This window comes from Ursus americanus, chromosome 25 (assembly GCF_024610735.1).
Source record: "Ursus americanus isolate L20-20 chromosome 25, mUrsAme1.1.p, whole genome shotgun sequence".
NCBI lineage: Eukaryota > Metazoa > Chordata > Mammalia > Carnivora > Ursidae > Ursus > Ursus americanus.
In genome coordinates this window covers 5859023-5881037 of record NC_142151.1, presented here as the reverse complement: position 1 = coordinate 5881037, position 22015 = coordinate 5859023, and the positions used below count along the sequence as shown (strand labels likewise).

Below are 22015 nucleotides of genomic sequence, written 5' to 3'. Positions count from 1 at the left end.
ATTGAGAATAATATTTGCAGTAGGCTTTTCATAGATGGCTTTTATGAGATTGAGAAATGTACCTTCTATTCCTACACTCTGAAGGGTTTTAATCAGGAAAGGATGCTGTATTTTGTCAAATGCTTTTTCAGCATCGATTGAGAGGATCATATGGTTCTTGAGTCTTTTCTTGTTGATATGATGTATCACGCTGATTGATTTGCGAATATTGAACCACGCTTGCATCCCAGGTATGAATCCCACTTGATCGTGGTGGATAATCCTTTTAATGAACTGTTGGATTCTATTAGCAAGTATCTTGTTGAGGATTTTGGCATCCATATTCATTAGGGAAATCGGTCTGTAATTCTCCTTTTTGAGGGGGTCTTTGCCTGGTTTGGGGATCAAGGTAATATTGGCCTCATAGAATGAGTTTGGTAGCTTTCCTTCTGTTTCTATTTTTTGAAATAGCTTTAGGAGAATAGGTATTATTTCTTCTTTGAATGTTTGGTAGAATTCCCCAGGAAAACCGTCCGGGCCTGGAGTTTTGTTATTTGGAAGGTTGTTTATCACTGACTCAATTTCTTCATAATTAATTGGCCTGTTTAAGAAATCAATTTCTTCCTTTTTCAATCTTGGTAGTTTATAGGTTTCCAGGAAAGATTCCATCTCTTCCAGATTGTTTAGTTTATTGGCATATAGCTGTTGATAAAAATTTCTAATAATCCTTCCAATTTCAATGGTGTTCGTCGTGACCTCTCCTTTTTCATTCATAATTTTAATAATCTGGGTCCTTTCTCTTTTCTTTTGGATAAGTCTTGCCAGTGGTCTGTCAATTTTATTGATTCTCTCCAAGAACCAGCTTCTAGTCCTGTTGATCTGCTCTACTGTACTTCTGGTTTCTGCTTGATTGATTTCAGCTTTAATTTTGGTCAACTGCTTCCTTGTGCGTGGATTAGGCCTGTCCCTCTGTTGCTGTTCCAGCTTCTTGAGGTGAGAATATAAAAACTGCATTTTAGATTTTTCTATTCTTTTGAGTGAGGCTTGGATGGCTATGTATTTCCCCCTTAGGACTGCCTTTGCAGTATCCCATAGGTTTTGGACTGTTGTATTTTCATTCTCATTGGTCTCCATAAATTGTTTAATTTGATTTTTGATTTCCTGGTTTATCGAGTCATTCCTGAGCAGGATGGTTCTTAGTCTCCAAGTGTTTGAGTTTCTTCCAAATTTTTCCTTGTGGTTGAGTTCCAATTTCAGAGCGTTGTGGTCTGAGAATATGCAGGGGATAATTTCAATCTTTTGGTATCGGCTGAGACCTGTTTTGTGTCCCAGAACATGGTCTATTCTTGAAAATGTTCCATGGGCATTAGAATAGAATGAGTATTCTTTGGTTCTGGGGTGTAGTGTTCTATATATATCTAAGAGGTCCAACTCGTCGAGTATGGCATTCAAAGCCTTTGATTCTTTGCTTAGTTTTTGCCAGGGTGTTCTGTCTATTTCTGAGAGTGGAGTGTTGAGGTCCCCTACTATTAATGTATTTTTATCTATATGTCTCTTTATTCTGGTTAAGAGTTGGCTTGTGTATCTTGCTGCTCCCCTGTTGGGGGCATATATATTTATAATTGTCATATCCACTTGTTGAATACTTCCTTTAAGAATAATATAGTGCCCTTCTGCATCTCTAACTATAGTCTGTAGTTTAAAATCCAATTTATCTGATATGAGAATTGCTACCCCAGCTTTCTTTTGAAGTCCATTTGCGTGAAAGATGGTACTCCATCCCCTTACTCTCAGTCTGAATGCATCTTTGGGTTCGAAATGAGTCTCTTGTAGACAGCAAATGGATGGGTCATTTCTTTTTATCCAATCTGCAACCCTGTGGCGTTTGAAACCAGAATTTAAACCATTAATGTTAAGGCTGAGTACTGAGAGATATGCTTTTAATTCTGCCATGTTGTCAGTAAAGTCTTTGTTTGTATTGGCTGTGACTTTCTGTTTTGTATCACTCTTGGGGCCTTTTTACTTTTATAGAACCCCCCGTAATATCTCCTGTAGGGCTGGTTTTGTGGTTACGAAATTGGCTAGTGACTGTCGATTCTGAAATGTCTTTATTTCTCCATCAATTCTGAATGACAGCCTTGCTGGATAAAGGATCCTTGGCTGCATGTTTTTCTCTGAAAGAGCTTTAAAAATGCTCCCCCAACCCTTTCTCTCATTCCAGGTCTGTGTAGACAGGTCTGATGTAATTCTGATGCCTTTGCCTTGGTACGTGAGAAATTTCTTTGCCCTGGCTGCTTTCAATACTGTTTCCTTGGATCTCATATTTGCGAATTGTACTATGACGTGACGTGGTGTAGGTCTGTCATGGTTGAGCTTGGGAGGGGTCCTCTCTGCCTCTTGGACACGAATGTTTGTTTCCCTTGCTAGATTAGGGAAGTTTTCAGCTACAATTTGTTCAAATATCTCTTCTAGACCTCTGTTTTTCTCCACCCCCTCGGGGATGCCGATGATTCTAACATTGGATCGTTTCGTTGAGTCAGTAATCTCCCGTAGCCAACATTCGTGGGCGTGGATTTTTTTAAGACCATCTTCTATTTTTATTTTTTCCTCTATTAACCCATTCTCCAATTCACTAACCCTTTCCTCCGCTTCCGTGACCCTGGCCGTCAGAGCCTCTAGTTTTGCCTGCATTTGGCTCATAGAATTTTTAATTTCTGTCAAATTCGCTCTCATTTCCGCCCTTAGGGATTGTATATTCTCAGTAATATTTTCCTGAATACTTTTTTCAAGTCTATTCATTATCTTGACCATTGTTACTCTGAATTCCATTTCTGATAATTTGGTTACATCCATATCCGTTACTTCTGTGGCAGAGGCCACTGACTCACTGTCTTTTCTTTGCTGGGGGGGGCTTCTCCTTCTTGTCATTCTGATGAAGAGAGGTTGCGGGGTTTCCAGAGCCCAAAATTATTGACTGGGTCCCAGGCCGTGCCCCTTGTTTTATAGGGATCTTAGAGATGTGGGCTTCTTCTTTAAAGATTTTATTTATTTACTTATCTGAGAGAGGGAGACAGACAGTCAGCAAGAACGAAACAGAAGCAGGGGAGTGAGAGAGGAAGAAGCAGGCTCCCAGCGGAGGAGCCCGATGAGGGACTCCTTTCTGGAACGCCGGGATCACGCCCTAAGCGGAAGACAGGCGCTCAATGACTGCGCCACCCAGGCGCCCGGGTTGTGGGCTTCTTGATTTTTCAGCCTGCCTTCTGTGTTCTGGGGGAGGGGCCTGCCGCGCCAATACTCAGGCAACCCTGTTTGGTTAGAGTCTCCGTGTCCCCTGCGAGGGGGGATGGGGATGGGCACTCTCTGAGCCGGTATTTCCAGGCTTTTGTTCTCTGGCGGCTTTCCCTGGCGGCCGGCTATGCCTCTTCTGAGGGTCAGAGCAGCAGAGGCTGCATTGTCGCAGAACAGAGGGATTGCGGCCCGTTCTCCACTGATGTTCTGGCCACTTTAACTCTGTTACTGTTGGTGCTGCTCAACCCTGCGGCCGTCCCGGGATGTGCGCACCAACTCGGCGACCCTGCCCTCACTTCCAGGGCCAGCACGTCTCTGTCCTTTGTGTTTCTAATGCCGCCAGCCACCGGCCGCCCCGCGCGCTCCCGGGTCTCCCGGTCTCAGTCTATGCCCGGTGAGCACACCTCGATTCCGGAGTTTCGTGAGAAGCCTTGTGGCGCGCGCACCCGGTTCAGGGTCTCAGCCTGCTGTTTCGCGGGTGCCGACCGCGAGTCCGCCCGCTCCCCCGTGCAGGTGGCCCGCCAGCCGCCAGCCGCCCCGCGCGCACTCCGGGAGTTCCCGGTCTCAGTCTGGATCCCGTGAGCACACCGGGATTCCGGTGTTCCGGGAGATGCCTGGTGGCGCGCGTTCACGGCTCACCGGTCTCAGTCCGCTCTCTCGCGGGTGCCCTCCGTGAGTCCGCCCGCTCCCCCGTGCAGGTGGCTGCCGCTTCCCGGCGCCCAAACGCGGCGGCTCCCTCCCCCTTCCGTTTATCTTCCGATATCCGTGCACGGTTTACAGCTCCCCTCTTGGTACCTCAATACTCAGCGCTGGAGATGTTCATTTGTAGAGATCCAGATGCATCATCCTGCGTCTCAGGCTGATTCCGTGGTTATATAGGCTGGTCTGGTACCTATCCAGCTCGACTCAGGGGACCGGCTGAAAAAGGGGTCCCCTACTCCTCCGCCATCTTAACTCCCCTCCTGAATTCGGATTTAAATCTCCATTTTTAAATTAGCTTGCTGTTTGGCCTTGGTCAAGTCACTCCAATCTCTGAACATCAATAACATGACGATGATAATATCTATCTCAGAAGGATGTGCGAAATAAACGAGAAAATGTATATAGGAGACCAAGGCATGGTGCGTGCCTCCGAGTAAACACTCAATGAGTCGTAGCTGGTCTATCAGGATCTGCCTTGTTGCTGTTAGTTTAAATGGGGAGAAGTCGTTTTTAGGCTTCTTCTACCCACCTCTTTTCAATCTGGAAATGTCTGGGTTTTTCCCCCCTCTTCTTTCTTTGATGGGCTGGCTGATCTATTATTGATCACAGCACATTTCCCCTTGTCCTGACCTTCTGCTAATGAGGAGGTGGTTGCTAAGAGAGGCCAGGCACACCTCATTCCATCCACACCACACCCACTTGTCTCTCTCATCTTCTGCGTTCAGGTTCCGCAAAGACTTGAAGATATTGACTAACCCAGATGGCTACCCCTGACAGGAGAGTGGTCCCTAGACCCCAGAGACCTGGCCAGGGTCCAAAGGAGAGCGGGGACTGCCTGGGTCCCCTGGAGCTGGCCATGCGGAACAAGGCACGGGAATTCTTTCAGACCTGTGACACAGAAGGCAAGGGCTTCATCGCCAGGAGGGACATGCAGGTAAGAGGCCTCCCCACCTAGAATGCCAAATGGCATGGGTCTTCCTGTCTTGGGATAGGACCTACCCCACTGGGGGCAGAAAAAGATGCTATCTACTCTTCCCTGGAAGGAGGGGTCAGCCCGAACTCTACTGGGAGCCAGATTTCCTGGGTTCGTTCCCTTTCTGGCCTTTGCTTGCCGTCAAACTCAGAGATTGTTTCCCCTCTCTGACTCAGTAACTCCCAGGACTGTGGAAAATGGCAATAGTGATATAAGGGACTTGAGTAAGACATGGCAAGAACCTTCTGGGACAAAGTAGAAAGGCGCCAGTGTGTGGCTTCACCACAGAGCCCCAAGCTCTGCCAGGGTGCTGTGTGTGCCTTCCAAGCAGGCCCAGTGGCAGGTGCCAACAGCCGGAGAGAAAGGCACTTCTGGAGCTCCTCTTCTCTGTTCCTCGCCCTCACACCTGACCGCACTCAACCCCTTGTCATTATGTCCCGAGAGAGAGACTGCAGAACCCAGTGCACACCATTGCCTAGCGCAGGGCTCAGCAAACTCTCTATAACAGGCTGGAGAATAAGGATTTGAGGTCCCGTGGGCCACGTGCACCACCACGACTGCTCACCACCATGTTGCCGCTCGAGGACCACAGGCAGCATGTAAACAGATGAGCTCAGCTCCGTTCTGATAAAACTTTATTTATGGACACTGAAATTTGAATTTTGTATGATTTTTGTGTGCCACCAAATATTCTTCTTCTGCTTTTTTTCAAACATTTACCATTATATTGTACACCTGAAACTGATACATGGTATGTTAATTATACTTGAATAAAAAATTATTAAAAATGTAAAAGCTATTCTTAGTTCACTGTCCATAAAAAACCGGTGGTGGGTCTGATGTATAACCCAGGGGCCTAGTTTTGCCACCCCCTGGTCTAGTGCCTTTCCACCATTTGTGTCGAAGGCTTCCTCCCGGGGTCTCACTTAAGTCCCTAATGATTTCATCTGACGTGAGTAAATAAAATGCATCTTCAACCAGAACATGCTGGGAGCAACCCTTCCGCAGCCTATCCATCATTCACTTTGTCAAGAGCATTTCGGGGAAATACATAGCCGAGCAGTTGGAAGGGAAGTCTTGCAATGGTCAAGTTCTCTTTTCTTAAATTAGGCTTTTCAGAATACACTAAGGTTGGGCAGGGGACTGTAGACCTTGGTGGGCACCAGCCCTGTGTGGGCTTGCATGTGGGACCTGTGAAGAGCGGAGCCTTGTGACCTGGCTGAAAGGTGGCAGGTCTTTCTCTGCCCGGCCCCAGAGGATGGTGTTTTCAGGCTTCGGGTGTTCCCAGAGCTCTTCCACTGTACAGTAGCTGCACAAATTGAGGGAAAAGACCTGAAGGACAGGGCCCGCTTAGCCCGCAAATGAGCTTGGAACACCCTTGTAGTTGACCGCCCAGTTCATTTCTGTCATGGACACTCATTCCCCAAGTCGCACTCCCCAAGGAAGGCTACACTCAGTGCGCTTTGAGGAAACCTTGGAGCCACCCTGTCTGTGAACTTCGTAATTGTCCTTTGTAGGTCTGCGGTAGGGGTGGTTGGTGGCGGCGGTTTTCACGGTGTGCTTAACGCTTGACCATCCCTTCTGAAGAGAAAAGGGAGTTCACATTTACTGAGGGTCAACTCTGGGCCACAGCGTGGTGCAACTCAGCACCTCCGCTCTGTATAGATCCCAATTAACCGTCTCTGAAGCCCACTCTTTCATGAAGGGAGGAAGAGCCACGGTGAATTTAAGGTATCAATTGTACGACAGCGTACGTATTAGACCCGGGAGGGGTCCTCACGTCGGGTTCCAGAGATAGCACCTCAGCTGCGTTCCTCCTCAGTCCTCGCTCCGACCCAGGCAGGAGGAGAGGGGGTAGACATCCTACCTGGTAGATGCTGCGGCATCCGTGACATTTGCTTCTACCAGCTCCTTTTTTCCTGAAGCTTCTGTGTACCTGTGGACAGTGAAGCTTTGAAAGTTTTCATTCTTTAGGCTGAGAAAGGGCCATCCAGAGCACTTAGCACTGTCTTTGCTGCTTTCCCTGGTCCTGTCTGGGGGAAGATGGGCTGGAAAGAGGTAAGCGGAGTATGAGTAACCCACTCATAGCCAGCCCTGGGCTCTCTGTGGAAACCCCACGTGCCCCTTGCTTGTCCCGGGCAGAACCTACAGACATCTGTCTGTTGCTCGTCACTCCCTCACAGAGCTGCTTTGGTGGGTGGTCAGCTCCTCACACCCGGCTGCCATCGCCTTGCTCACCCTCAGCTGCCAGCCCAGCCTCATGGGAACCGGAAGGAGAAGAGCTCAGAAGGTGCACAGGCACACAGATTCAGCCCCCAGGAAAAGCCCTTTGAAGCAGGGAATGGCTCTCAAGGGAGGAGAGGCCGTAAGCCACATGGCAGGGCAAACCTAAGGGCTGGAAGGGGCGGGTGGAGAAGCAGAGTTAGAATAAGACGGTGGGGAGGGTCTTGCTCTCCTTTTGGAAAAGGAATGAGACAGTTAAGCACCCCCCTAGAGCAGGGACCGCAGAAGGGAAGGAGCAGGGTCTGGGAGAAGCTTTTTCCTCTGGGGACCCTGGAGAAACGTGGAGGAACCCAAGCAGGCCGCACTGAGGGCAGGGGCGCAGGCCCTATGCTTGGGCTCCATGTGCAGACATTCTCCTATAGGGTCGGCGGATGGCAGGACCAACCTGTGTGAACAGACCGTAAGCAGCTGAGAAACCTCAGCTCCAGCCATGGCCCCTCAGACCTCACTCTGCCCTCCACGAGGAACCTCTCTGGGTTTCATGGCGATCACTCCAAGCAGAAATGAGGTGAAGACTGCTTTGTGGGGTGATGTCTGGTGCAGTCCTCTAGACAAGCAGAGTCATGGGGCTGAGGGCCCCAAGAGGAAGTCAGTCCTGCCTCCAAGGGACAGAGAGACATGAGAAGCCAGGCTGGAAGGGCATGAAAGGAACTCCTTCAGCCCAGAGAGGGAGATGGTGTCAGCATGGGCCGGAGATCTCTCTGAAGAAACCTAGAGCCTCAAAAACCCCATTTCCTTGATTTTTCAGAGTGAAATGAATACCTACCAATGCCAAGCACCTGCCTCCCAACACTGCTTAGAGTTCGTAGACTAGCCAAGCTGTTAAGAATCATCTAGAGTTGACAAACCAACCAAATAGTACCTATTTGTGCAAATAAAGTTTTATTGGAACGCAGCTGTGCTCCTTCATTTAGAAAGTGTCCCTGGCAGCTTCGGGCTACAGCGGCAGAGCTGAAGCGCTGTGACAAGGACCAAGGGGCCTGCACAGCCTAAAATACGTACTATCCAGTCCTTCACAGAAAAAGTTAGATGATTCCTGGTTTAGGTTAACAAGACTTTCTAGGATTTTTGTAGCAAATTGAACCGAATTTTAACCCTGAATCTGCAACTTGGTAGCATGTGAATTTGTGTGTCTCTAGGCCCTAGGCCACAGTTCCTCATCTGTGAATTATTTATAGTCCCTCCCGCGTTAGAAGAGAATTAAATGAATGTATACACATAGAGCACTTGGCCCTGAGACGGGGACCTGGAAATCCCTCCATAAATATCTGTGTGTGTGTGTGTGTGTGTGTGTGTGTGTGTGTGTGTGTTGGGAGTGGGGGATGGGGACTCACACCCCATGTCTTATCTCAGTCCTCGATGTCCTCCACACTGTGATTTTTTAAATTGTGGCAAATTACACATAAAATTTACCATCTGAACCATTTACAAGTATACAGCTCAGTGGCATTAAGTACATTCCTGTTGTTATGCAACCATCACCACCATCATCTCTAGAACTGTTAGTATCTTCCAAAATGGAAACTCGGTACCCATTAAACACTAACTCCCATTGCCTCCTGCCCGCAGCCCCTGGCAACCACCATTCTACTTTCTGTCTCTATGAATTTGACTATTCTAAGTTCCTCATATAAGTGGGATGACACAGTATCTGTCCTTTTTTTTTTTTTTTTTTTTTAAGATTTTATTTATCTGGGGCGCCTGGGTGGCACAGCGGTTAAGCGTCTGCCTTCGGCTCAGGGCATGATCCCAGCGTTCCGGGATCAAGCCCCACATCAGGCTCCTCCGCTGTGAGCCTGCTTCTTCCTCTCCCACTCCCCCTGCTTGTGTTCCCTCTCTCGCTGGCTGTCTCTCTCTGTCGAATAAATAAATAAAATCTTTAAAAAAAAAAAAGATTTTATTTATCTATTTGACAGAGAGAGAGAGAGAGAGCACAAGCAGGGGTAGCGGCAGGCAGAGGGAGAGGGAGAAGCAGCCCAAGGAGCCTGATGTGGGGCTCAATCCCAGGACCCTGGGATCATGACCTGGGCCAAAGGCAGACGCCCAACCGACTGAGCCACCCAGGCGCCTCTGGTTTTCTCTTTAATGAGTTTTCCATGGACGTGTTGGAAGCTGTGCACCCATTCACTGTCAGCTGCATGAGGCATGCTACTGGTTGGTGACCAGAAAGGTAGAGGGGTCTGGCTGATGTCTAGCTGAAGACAGCATTGCTCTGTGGTTCTGGGGGTCCCAGCCCTCGGCACTGCTGCTACAGGATTGCTTCCTGTTCCAGGTCCTGGAAAGTGTCCAGTCTGTAAGACCTTGCTGAGAATCAGCAGGTGTGCTGGTCCGAATGGGGAGCCTGAGAGGTCCAGACCAGTGCTCCCTAGGTAAGAGTTCAGGGTCTCCTGCCATCACTCTTAGCCACTCAGTTATTTATTCATTCATTCAACAAGTATCTGAATACTCCTTGTCAGTCAGCACTGAGCTATCTGGGAACATGATGGTGAATGAAAATGAACGGGGTCCCTGTCTCAGAGCTTCCAGTCCACTGAAGGAGCAGACATTCATCAACTAATTGCATCTATCAGTATATAAAATATAAGCTGTTGTGAGACCGATGAAAGAAAGAAATGTGTTTTGGGGGACCTGCACAGCTGGCTTGCCCCGGGGGCTGCCGAGCCTGAATGAGGCAGGAATTCAGAGCCAGCTTGATGGCAGTGGAGGGAGGCAGGCCTTCAAAGAGTGGTGGGGTTTCACAGAGCTCCGGGGGCATGGGGCATGAAGAGGGCGATCTGACTTCTTCCCCATTGCTCCTTCTTCCCCCGCCTGCCCTTCCAGATGGGCGTGGAAGTGAAACAGGATGTGCAAGTGAAACAGGATCTCTGGAAGGCTAGGACGTGGTGCTGCTGGCCAGAGAGACTTTTGGTGGTCGGGGGGTAGGTGGGAATGGTAATACCCAGGAGGGAATTCTAGAGAGAACTTGGCAGAGGACCATTTGACTATAGCTGAAGCCCTGAATGGGAAATCAGCTCTTCAATCCCAGCGCTGGTCTCCACTGTGACTTTAGGCAAATCTGGAGCCTTGCAGGCTAGCGGATTGGTGAAATGAATCATCTCGTCCCCCCTTCACTCTGCTTACCTCACTTAGTTGAAAATGTAGACAGCACCAGGTGCCCACAAGACAAGACCAGAATGAGTTGGTTTTACGTGGCTCTGCAGGCCCTGAGAACAGAGATAAATAAGAGATGATTATGGTTATTAAGAATGAAGGATTTTTCAAGTAGGGCCAACGAAGAGAGGTTAACACATCTGGCGTGGTGCAGGCCGCAGAGAAGGCTGAAGGAGCACGCAGTACTAATTTGCCGGGACAGGAAGAGTAAAACTATGGGGAGGAGCTAATATTGCTTTCCCCAGGTTCGCTGACAACAGAAAGAGGAAACCAGCCTGCGTTGTAGACCAGAGAGGCTGGGATTCGGTGGTGGAGGATTTGTGTTAGATTCAAGAATGGAGCCTAAAGGTGGGATTTGACAGCTAATGAGAGGAGAGGTCCCCACACATAGGGTGGTTTTGGGAAAGGCAAGTTGAGGGTCCCACCAACCTCTGCAGCCCCCTTGCAGCCCATTTCTAGCTCCAGCGCTGTGTGAGGCACACCACAGATAAGAGCCAGCGATCCCAGGCTGACAGCGGGGAGGGAGGGAGGATTACCCCGAGGAATGGGCCAGAGTCGCTCGGGTTTTCACTCGACCTCCCCTGTGATGCCTTTGGTTTCCGATGGAGCTAATAGGCTTCCTCCTTGCAAAATCGACTCACTCCTCACCCCACATTCTCTTACTGTGGCTTCTGAGACAGCTGGTTTATGGATTGTTGATAAGCCCGAGATTCTTCTGTGTGCTAAGCAGATGCGCTTCTAGACTCCTTGCACACACTCTCACTCCCTTCCTTTCTAAAAAGCTTATTCATATTTAATTCAGTTCTTCTAAATGGCTTCCACATCATCCTATCTTTCCACTTTGTAATGCATCACAGCCTCCCTTAATGCACGACCTGCCAAATTAAACTTTATGGCTTATCAGCAGGAAGATTGCCATAGGATCAAGCCAAGTGTTCTTGTAAGTTATGTTATGGGCTTTCACACCTGCCAGCTCGTTGTCATTGTTCGGATGGGTATATACCTTCCTTCCTACAGCCCCGTGTTCCTCGTCTTCAGCTGTCAGCCACTTGCACACCCACAATTTCGTGCAGTTGTCCCTTAGGTAACAGGGAGGAAAGGAGAGGGTCAGCTGGGCTATAATGAACTCCACTGGGGAGTCCTCATTTGGAGACTTAGATTATTAGGGTGTAAGAGAACACTTGCTTCAACGATGCAAATCAGCCTTGGCCTGGGGACACAGCACATAAGGCAGAAGGCCAGAGGGAAGCATCAGGAACTCAGCCACTGGCTCCCCATCCCAGCAACTGGTCCGTGCCCTCCCATCCTGTGTGGTCCTAGTCAGGCCAAGACTCGGTTCAGTGTTGATTTATAACTTCCTTGCACACCATCTTATCCAACTCCCCTTAAGAACACACATGCTCTTGGGGGGATTGATACCTTTTTTTTTTTTTTAAAGATTTTATTTATTTATTCGACAGAGATAGAGACAGCCAGCTAGAGAGGGAACACAAGCAGGGGGAGTGGGAGAGGAAGAAGCAGGCTCATAGCGGAGGAGCCTGACGTGGGGCTCGATCCCATAACGCCGGGATCACGCCCTGAGCCGAAGGCTGACGCCCAACCGCTGTGCCACCCAGGTGCCCTGGGGGGGATTGATACCTTAAGCCGTGGCAGTTAACATCTTTTCGGGAATTAGTTGAGAGCCAGTGGGGAGCAGAAGTGGGGGGCACAGCCTGGAGTGATAGGTGTGGGTCACTTACACGGAAGAAGGGGGCTTATGCAGCATCCCCTCAGAGCTAAAGGATCAAAATGTGTGTCCACAGAAACTGACCAGTGTGGTGCTGGGGCCCAAAGATACTGAGCAGCCTCCATCAGGGAAAGCTTCTGAGAGTGTGAGCTCTGCCTGCATCTTAGCAGGGGAGCTACCATGGCGGGGGCGGGGGTGGGTGCGTGGTTTGGGGAGAGCAGGGAAGACTGACTGAAACCTCACTCCTCTGTCATTCACTCGCTGAATGGCCTTGGTGGGTCAGTGGATCGCTCTGTCTCTCTGTCTCTGCCTCCCTACTACCTTTTATTGGCCATGGCACTGGGCCGTGTTCTTTATGTGTGCTCTCTCATTTAACCTGACGCCACCATGTCGTGCAGCTATTATCCTACAACAGGAGTCAGTCGTGTACAGTTTCCATTCTCTATGGTTGTGAAGAGGGCCAGCTTTGGAGTCAGACCTGGATTGACTCCTGGCATTGTTACTTACTGGTGAGGTGACCTTCGGGCAGGGAACTTGAACCTCACCCTTCATCTATAAAGTGGGGGTAATAATGCCCACCTAAAGGATTGTCATGAGAATTAAATACAAATATGCACGTTTATAAATATATTGATAACTAAGTCTCCTAGGAAACTGTCTAGCACATTAGTAGGCACCCAACAAATAGTCAGTGCTGTAACATTCAAAGGAGGGAGAAGGATGGTAAAGGGGTCTTTGGTAGGACAGGGACAACCCTAGACATTTTTGGCAGAAAGCTCTGCAGTCCCTGGATAGCCCTCCGTGATGATCTGAGTGTTGACCAGGGCCGTCTGGATTGTTTTCAGAGGCTCCATGAGGAGTTGCCCCTCAGCCTGGAGGACCTGGAGGATGTGTTTGATGCCCTGGATGCTGACGGCAATGGCTTTCTGACGCCAGAGGAGTTCACCAGTGGATTTAGTAAGTTCTGATGGGTGCTAGGGCCCCAGGGCATGCCCCCACCTACAGCTATGTAAGGTGCACGCGTCCCCCACCAGATCTGCGGGTCTGTGTAGCCCAAGCTTCCCTGACCTCCAGAAGTTTCCAGGCTTTGGATTACTTGGGCCTCTTTTCTGTGTCCGTGTAGCTGTTCACACTACTGTTCTCTCCATTCCCACTACATCGTCACGGCCAGATCCTCTGCAACCTGAGAAGGGCAAGGGGAATGCAGGAAAGCTTGGGTAGAGGCCTTGGCATAAAAGGGGGAGCCAAGATGAGGTTTCCAGCCTCTACATCTCCTTTCCTCCCCATGATACCAGTGCACAACCCAGGGGAATGGCTGCATGGTTCATTTCAACCTGGGTCTGGCAGAGTCTTCCAGGTTGAGGGGAACCCGCTATCAGAGGAATTTCTAGAGTGTTTGAATAGACCAGTCATTCTGAAGGTACCCAGGAGGAAGGAGAACAGAGATTCGTGAACAAGGTAAAGAAAGCAGATGCACCATCAGATCAGATATTGATCAGAGCAGGCAGGGGTCAGCAGGCACGTTTTACCACACATCTGCCTCACACGAAGTGCTATGTAGTTGGTTTAGAAGCATCTGAGGCTCTTCCTGATCTCCAGGAGCCTGTAATTGCCTCCAGAGCGTAAGACAGGTTGCTGTATGTTACAGGCAGTGTGAGTATGGAGAAGGCTCATCTGAAATTGTTGAGTCGCTTGTAAATGCGAAGCACCCTGATCCTGGTGGTGGGAATGACTAGATGGTGTCACGGAGCACAGTCAGGCTGCTGCTGGAGGTCGATGGAGGGAGGCTCCTGTATAGAGAGGAAATCAGTGAAGAGATGTTCTCTAAGCCAGACTTGAAAGGTTCAAGAACCACAAAGGTGCCATCCCTTCCGCCTTTCCCAGGTTCTAGCATCTCGCAGAATCTCATGGAAGTGACAAAGTCCCCAAATCCGGGAGATGGTGTCCAAAAATGTTTGCTGGGGGGGTGGTTCCCCTTTTCTCCTCTCAGATGAGCCTCGCATGATTCCTGGCAGCTGAGACTGGTAGGGTCTTCCTGGGTGAGTATTTACTGATTGCCCGATGCAGATCCTTGTGCCGTGTGTCCCTCAGGTCACTTCTTCTTCAGCCAGAATAAGCCAGGTCAGGAAGATGCAGGTGAACAGGTGGCCCGGCTCCAGGAAGAGAAGGTGTATCAGTCCAGAGGGGAAGAGCAGGTGGGCGACATGGATGACGATGAGGAGACCCAGTTCCAAATGCTGATGGACAAATTTGGAGCTCAAAAGGTTTTTGAAGAGTAAGTGGAGAGAGTGACTGGGGGGATGGAGCCCCGCCTCAGAGCCACCCCTTCGTCTGCCCTGTGTAACATCAGTGTTTGTGAAGTGCTCAGCCAGGCCCCAGGTTCTGGGCTGCCCGCTAGAAGACTTGCTCCGTACAGCCTGCCCTTGGCAGACACTTGTCTCTGCTTTTTGCATTTTCTCATGGGAAACACTGTGACGCCCCTACCCTCCCACGCTCCTCAGGCCTACCATACGGTATCAGCATAGCGCTTGGCTCCCTGAGGATTGCTGTGCAGCAGAGGGCCGGGCCGGGCCTGGAGGGTTTTGCTGAGGTTCCCGTCCCTGTCAGCTCACCAGCATTTCCCCCTCCCCCCGGAGCCAGCCCTGGGCCTCCGGCACAGCAGGGCATCGTAGCCCGCCCCACAGTGGTGTGCTCCTCGCAGAGGCACCTCACGGGGAGGCATTGGCACACTGTGTCCCTGAGCCAAACCAAACCTGTCGGGAAGCTGAGGCGGGAAATGAACCAGTTTCTACCAGCCCACCACTTGGATAATCAGCAACTAGCTGAAAATTTCAGATGGCTGGAACTTCAAATAAAACATAATACCCCCATTTTTTTTCCAAAATGTATCTGACATTTAAAATGCAACGAAATGACATAAAAATAGGATAAAATAAAATAAAAAGTGAGGTTGCAGCTGGTAGAAACCAGTGGCCTAAAAAAACATGGAATACTGTTCTTCTCCCTTTCCCCATTGCCTTTTGCCTTTCCATTTCTGGGCCTCTCGGTCTTGGGTCGGGTGTGTGTTGCAGGAGCAGGAATGGCCTAATGATGGGAGCTGATGCGTCCCGAGCTTGGGGGAGAAGGAACTGCAGTTGAGGATGATAAAGAAGTGGTAGGAAGGGAGGTGCCTGCACACAACATGCAGGCCAAAGCAGGAGCCTGCAGTTCGGTGGAGTTTTGAGCAAACGATTTGGTAGCCTGCGGCAGAGCTGAGAAAGGACAGGCAGAGGCCTGGGAGAGAGCTGGTGAGAGGCCGTGGTATGGGCAGTGTGCCTGCCCCGGGGACAGTGGTGACAGCAGGGGCAGGTGGGTGGGAGGTGTGGTACTCAGAGACCCGACTCAGCTTCTCTGAGGACAAGAGGCCAGACCCCAGGGACCCCTGCTAGTGACCCTGTGAAGCCTCCTCCTGGAGGAGCAGGAGGAGAGAGCAGTGTGGACGAACCATGGCACTGTCATGAAAGAGAGGCACCTGTTCACCCACCTGTCGTTTCTGGGGCAGCCCTCTTCCCGGCAGGGCTCTCAAAACAGAGTTCACCCGATGTTCCTCGGAGGGCCTATGTCAGAGGCCTGTGAGGAACTGAGCCAGCATGAGGCATCCTGGGGAAGAGAAGGCTCAGGGAAGGTTTCGAGGGCGGTCACAGGAATCGACATGCGGAAGATGGTGGCCAGAACCCTCCATCCCCATGGAAGCTGAACGGCAGGTGGCAGCTGGTGTTGCAGCACGAGGAGAATGGCATGACCACTGGGCCCCGGAGAAGGACATGAAGGAGGCTGTGAAGACTTCGGAGGTCTTCAGAGATTCACTCCTCAGGATGGCTTGTGTGTTGTTCTGGAAGCAGGCAGATGGGTCAGCTGACCTCCCAGAATCCCGTCTAGTCCTACACCCCTACACCCGTCCACGAGGAGCAGAAGCATTAGACCGGATGTCTGGACTCCCAGCTTTTCCCAGTGGTCCGATTGGCTGAGTGACTTGGCAGCTTATGGGTCTTGGCTTATTTTTCATCAAGAATTGACAGATTTGTCCCTTCTCCAGAAATCTGAGGGGGTGGTGATGTGGCCATGACGAAGTGGTTCAGAGAGCTTTGGAAGAGGGTCGGTGGGTCTGCACATCTCACTGGAGGCCCTAGCCAATTGGCCGTCCCAGCAGGAACATGGTAGATGTGAACAGACAGACCAAGGCTAGCAAGCTGGACCTTGATTTATAATGCATGTATTTCATGAGAAGAGCAGTCTGCCCCGATCACGGGAGGCCATTGTATATGTCTCTGGGACCCTTATATCTCTGAACCCGTTGTACCATCTCCATTGTATCTACAGTACAGCAAAGTGGACTGCCATAGCGTGTTCTATGGGGGAGGGGGGAATGGAACTCACTCTGGGAACGGGGAAGCTCCTCCCTCCCTTCCCTTGTTTCTGGGATCACTCATGTCATCTCGGCGCTGGGTTCCAACAGATGAGAGGTACTCGTTGGGTGATGGGTGGAGGAGTGGTCCAGACGAGTTGGAGGATAGCACGGGAAGGAAGGAGGAAGGGGCGGTGGGTGGACGATCTGATAACCAACCAGAGGTAGTTCCCTTCTCAGTGGGCCTCCCTGTGCTGGTGCAGAGAGCGCTCTCTGTGGCCCAGGCCCATTGCTAACCTGGTGCTGGCAAACAGCACTTCTGAGGCCAGTTGCTCAAATATAGTACTTGTAACACAAGAACAGAGGATTTTATTCTTTATCCTGCAGGTTCCCGGTTATAGCTACCCTCACATCATCGTGGTTTTAGAATTTAAGGGGTTGCAGATCAGATTGCTCTCGGGCTCCTTGTGATGGCTGGCCGTACATGTCCGAGTTTCTCCAGAGAGGGAGAGCACGGTCCACGTGTGCGCCACCGCCTTCTTCCTCCTGTCCCCGATCAGTGTGGCCCCGCGTGTCTCTGTCGCTCTGCGGTGCACACCTGCCCGTGTGCCTGATAGCCAGGGGTGGGGCTGGGGAAGGGGAGCCCTGGGCATGTCGCTCTGTGTCTTTGTCTCTCTACCTGCCTGTGCCCCTGCCAACTTTCTATTTGTCATTCCTTGTGTGCACACGCATCTCGCAGATTTGCTCCTTCCCTTCCTTCCGCCTGTCAGTCATTCCCAGTGCCACTGGGCCCCAGTGGGGTGCTGCATATTCTCTTCCATTCCCCACGGTGACAATTGCTTTCTGTCATCCATCAGATGGCATGTCTTTACCTCTCAGCTATGAGGACCGTCCTTCCCGGGGCGACAGGCTCTCTCCTTTAGCTCCACAGCATTTGTCCTCACATGCACCAGGCTCCTGCCCTCCTTTCCTCTTCCTGACATTCTTAGATGCTCCTAGCACGTGGCGGTGCCTGCCCAGCAGCACCGGCCCATCGGGAAAAAACGGAGAGTGGAAGCAATGGACTGCGGGGTGAAGGAGGTCAACCCAGGAGCCAGGCAGCCCTGAGTTTGACTCTTGACTCTGTCATTTGCCAGCTGAGGAATCTGAGACAGCTCACTTCACCCTCTTCTGGGGGTTAGTAGACCACCAGCCTCATAAGTTACCGTGAGGGTCAAAGAAGCTGATATGAGCAGAGTAGCATATAGCCAGCACTCAATAAATGCGAGGCACTGCCGTCATGATCGTGACCATGACGTTCTGGCTGTCAGCTTCACATCTGGGAACCATGGTGTTCCCGCTCGCGGACAGTAATGCCCCCCTTTCTCTTGTAGTGAAAGTGATATCAAGCAACTCTGGCTGCAGCTGAAGAAGGACAAACCTCACTTACTCTCCACCTTCGAGGATTTCCTGACCAGGACCCTCTCCCAGCTCCAAGAGGCTCATGAGGAGAAGAACGAACTGGAATGTGCCCTGAAAAAGTAGGTACCCAGACTCCTCCATTCGCTGAACACATGTGTGAGAAGTACGCTTGCTCATTCCGGGCTGCCTCCCTGCCACGGTCTGCCAGAGTGGGGACTGGGACCCGTGGCTGTCATAGAATATATATTTTTAAGCCCTTGCTCACATGAATCAGGCCCTAACCATATGCTAGGCACTATTCAAATATATACACCGGCTCATTTGGACCATTCACTATTATGCACATTTTATAGATAAAGACACCGAGGTCCTGAAGGGTGAATGACAAGCCCCGGGACATAGAGCTTGTAAGTGGCAGAGCCAGCGTTCAGAGTGAGATAGCCCAGCACCCGAGACTGGTTGGAAAACCACTCTGCTTGCCTCTAGACAGTGAGGCCCTGACATCCCGGGCCTACCTCCGAACTGCAGACCAGCCCTGGGCCCCCCTGAGTCCCCTCCCGACCACCCTGTGGAGCGTTCCAGCCTCACATCTGTCCTGCTGCTTCCTGGCCACCAGGGCCTCTGCAGTCATTAGTGGTTTCTGGCACTCCTCCTCTGCTTGGAGGAGGCAGCCCCAGCAAGGTGAGCTCTGGACCTGAAGCCAGCTGGAGTCAGCCTGGTGCCACAGACGTGGGGCCAGCCGGGTAGGTGTTCATCCACCTGCGGGAATGGGTGCTGCGCGTGTCCATTGTCATCACATGCACGTTACAGCAGGGAGCTCGCAGATGGTGAAGTGTGGTGTAACTAAGGATGGTTCACCATCCTGAAGGGGTTGCCAAAAGGCAGGGCTGGGTCTGGGTAGCACTTGGAAGCGCCCCGAAGAGGTCCTCCCAGTAATTCTGCCATGCGCCCTCGTCCCCACCCAGAGGTCACTCCCTGCGCGGGAGTCCTCGATGGTTCCAACACAGCCCATGAGCCCTTCCTTGCAAAACTCCTGGTGCCTAGCACCGCCTCCTGGGGGCAGGGCTTCAGAGTCCAGGCTGCTAGACTTCAGGGCCTCCGCTGACATGGCCTTGGTGAGAGCATGCAAGCCCTGATTTAGAAGGAGATCACCACGTGTCTTACCGTGTCGATCAGCTACCCACACATTGCCCTGAGCTCCTTTGCATTCTCATACCTCCCCCAGATCAACTCTAAAAAGAACTTGTTGGGGGTCTGTTGGGTGTATGCAGGTCTGGAAAAAAGGACCTTTAGGAGCCTGAGTTATGAGAAAGTTGTGGCCGAGTACTGCTGGGGAAAACACGGTTTGGCTGGAGGAGTACCATGAGCACTCCGGGGAGAGGCTCCCCAGGCTCAGAGAAAGCAAGGGTTGAGGGTATAGTTCTGCACAGCTTTTAGCTGATTAAGCTGTGAGTCAGGACAGATCTGAGTTTGCATCTTGGCTCTGCCGCTTAATAGCTGTGTGACTCAGGCTAAGCTACCCAACCTATCTGAGTCTCAGCTTCCTTATGCGTAAGATAGGGATGATAACAAAATATATATTTGATGCATGTTAAAACAATAACCCTTATTATTTTAAATAAGTTTGTTTGTCAGTCTTAGAGGATTTGCTGGTGAAAGTGGAGAGTTTGAGCCTTGATACAAGCAGTGGTGAACTTCAGAGATCCCTTCATCCCTCCAGACAATGTGGTGTAGAGCCAGCAGCCTTGGCATGGCCTGGAAATTTCTTAGGAATGCAGAATCTCAAGCCTCCCATACCCCTGCTGAGTCTGCATTGTAACAAGATGATGTCCAGGTGCTTTGTGTGTGATTGGAGAAGTGGGGAGCTGGGAATCCGCTCTGCGTTTAAGTGCCGTGTGGCTCTCTAACCGGCTAGCTCTGTGACCTTGCTCAGGTTGCCTGGCCTCTGTGAGCCTTGGTTTTCTCACCTGTAAAATGAGGGCCAGTATCCGTTTCTGACCCTTCCTGCACCCCCACTTTCCTCTGACCCCAGCGTCAGAGGAGACACAGTCAGGTAGCACGTCACGGAAAGGAGGGTACTCTTTCATCCGAGGAGGGTGAGAGTGGTCACGTTCTGAACGGGCAGGCAGTGACCCAGCTCACGGCTGGAATCTTCACTGCAGGGTGCCTCTGCTGGCCTGCACTCCCACAGGGAGAGAGCCGTGCTCTTGACTTGTTTCAGAGCCGGTGAGTCCTTGAAGTCATCCTAAAGTGGCCTCTTTTAGTGCTTTGCCCCAATTTAGTGATTACTAAAAGGTTCTTGAGGTGAAAGTCAAGGCCACTGTTGGCTGCATGTGCAGAACCAGCTCTGCCGTAGGTTCCAGCCCTCCGTACCCATCCTCTGTCGGTATCCCCGCCGGGTACACCTGCCCTGGCCCAGCTGATGGACGCCCACTCCTGGCTGGGCAGCTGTGGTGGGACTGACGATTCCTGGGGCTCCCTGGCCAGTCCCACTCCAGGGGTGTTCTCTGGGTTCAAAACCAGAGACCTTGCAGGGTGTCGTGAGCAGAGCACTAAAATAGGAGGCAGGAGAAACCTGAGCTCTGGCCCAGGCACTGCCACTGACCAGCTGTGTGACCACAGGCGACTAGCTTTACTTCTCTGTGAGTCAGTTTCCTTACTGGCAACGTGAGAAAGTGGGCTTGGTGTTTGTCAAACCTTTTTGTGATTGTGACTCATTAGAAGAAATGCATTTGGCTTTGCAACTCCCATACACTTCGATGTGTGCGTAACTGAAAATTTCCTGAAGTGGAGCTCACCCTTATTACATGGGACAGACTCTGACACTGTCTATTAGAGTTGCTTTTATTCTCTTGTCTTCTATTAAGGAAACAAAAAGGCTGGTCACATCCCACTTCTGGGTTATGACTGGACCAGATGATCTGTAAGGGTCCTCAGAGCTCAGCAGTCAAGGAAGAAACTGGAAACCCTGAACATTTGGATATTTAAAAGGGAGTCTTGACAAACAACTCAGGGTGAAGTTAAGTGACTCGAGACATCTTCTAGGAGATGAGTTGGGGAGTTTGGGGCTGTGTGTGTCCAGGCATCGGGGAGGGGGAGGAGAAGGAAGCTCTCAAGAATGGCCCGATTCAGGCTGGAGTGCGGGGGGGAGGTCCTGAGAACTGTCTGAACATCTCCGGGGCTCCTCCACCACCTGGCTTTTCAGTGCTGGGTGTGACATTTCACCTCCACCTGGGGAATGAGTACCTGTCCCAGACATGGCTCTCGTCATTGCTGCTGGGCGTCCAGCCTGGCTAGGCCCCCGGGAACCCAGCGCAGTTACTCTTGCTGGCCTGTGACAAGCCCTACCCTGGGCCCAGCTCTGAGTTGAGCAAATAGAACTCAGAGTCACCATCTTTGAGGAGTTTAGGATCATGCTGATAAGGTCAAGCTTGTACCCACAAAGCCAAGCCGAGAGTTCCCACACGGATGAAACACCAGACAGCATTGCCACTGGCAGAAGGGGCTTTGGTTTCCAGCTCCTTTTCCACACCACACATCTCGTTTCTTTCTCCTGTGGAGCCCAGAGAAAATGGGATTGCTGGGGGCTGGGGGTCCTGCCCCGCAGGGTTAGAGATTTGCTGCATGAGTGAACCAGGTCCGCCCCAGCTTCCTTCAGGTTCTCTCCAGGTCCTGCGGGGGAGGAGCGTGCAGTGGGCCTGAGTGCCTGGGGAAGGCTCCTGATAGCTCCCGTCCAGAGACCAGCCTCGGGGGCCCTCCTTCCCTCACTGCCCTGGATTGTTTGGTTTTGTTTTGGTTTTACCTGCATAGTGAGAATAGGGGAAAGAAGCCAGTCTGGGAGCACTCAGTCTCTGGGTGGAAGCTGGGTCAGAATCCTGGGTACGATGTTTGACTCGGTTTTGTGTCCACTGGGAAGTGGCCACAGCCCCATGGCACATGGTGGGGACGAGGTCAAATGCAGGAAGCTCGGGCTAAAGCCCAGTTCTCCTGCTGAGCTTCAGAACCTGGAGGATCGTCCACATCTCACCCAGGAAGAGGAGGCTAGACTGTACTGGAGCTGTGCTCCTTGTGTTCACTGCACAGAAGCTCAGAGAACTTTACATTTAGGGGGATGGAGATAGTTTAGGCT

At 51.1% G+C, this 22015-nt stretch overlaps 1 protein-coding gene across 1 annotated transcript in view; it reads left to right on the top strand.

The window, feature by feature from the left end:
- CRACR2A (calcium release activated channel regulator 2A) overlaps window positions 1–22015 on the top strand; it is a 142226-nt gene that overhangs the window by 56228 nt on the left and 63983 nt on the right. Inside the window, exons 4-7 of the mRNA XM_045781296.2 lie at window positions 4695–4903; window positions 12947–13058; window positions 14193–14376; window positions 17859–18005. Of these exons, the coding sequence (XP_045637252.1) occupies window positions 4730–4903; window positions 12947–13058; window positions 14193–14376; window positions 17859–18005 (617 nt within the window). The 5' untranslated portion in view covers window positions 4695–4729. The remainder of the gene's footprint in view (window positions 1–4694; window positions 4904–12946; window positions 13059–14192; window positions 14377–17858; window positions 18006–22015) is intronic.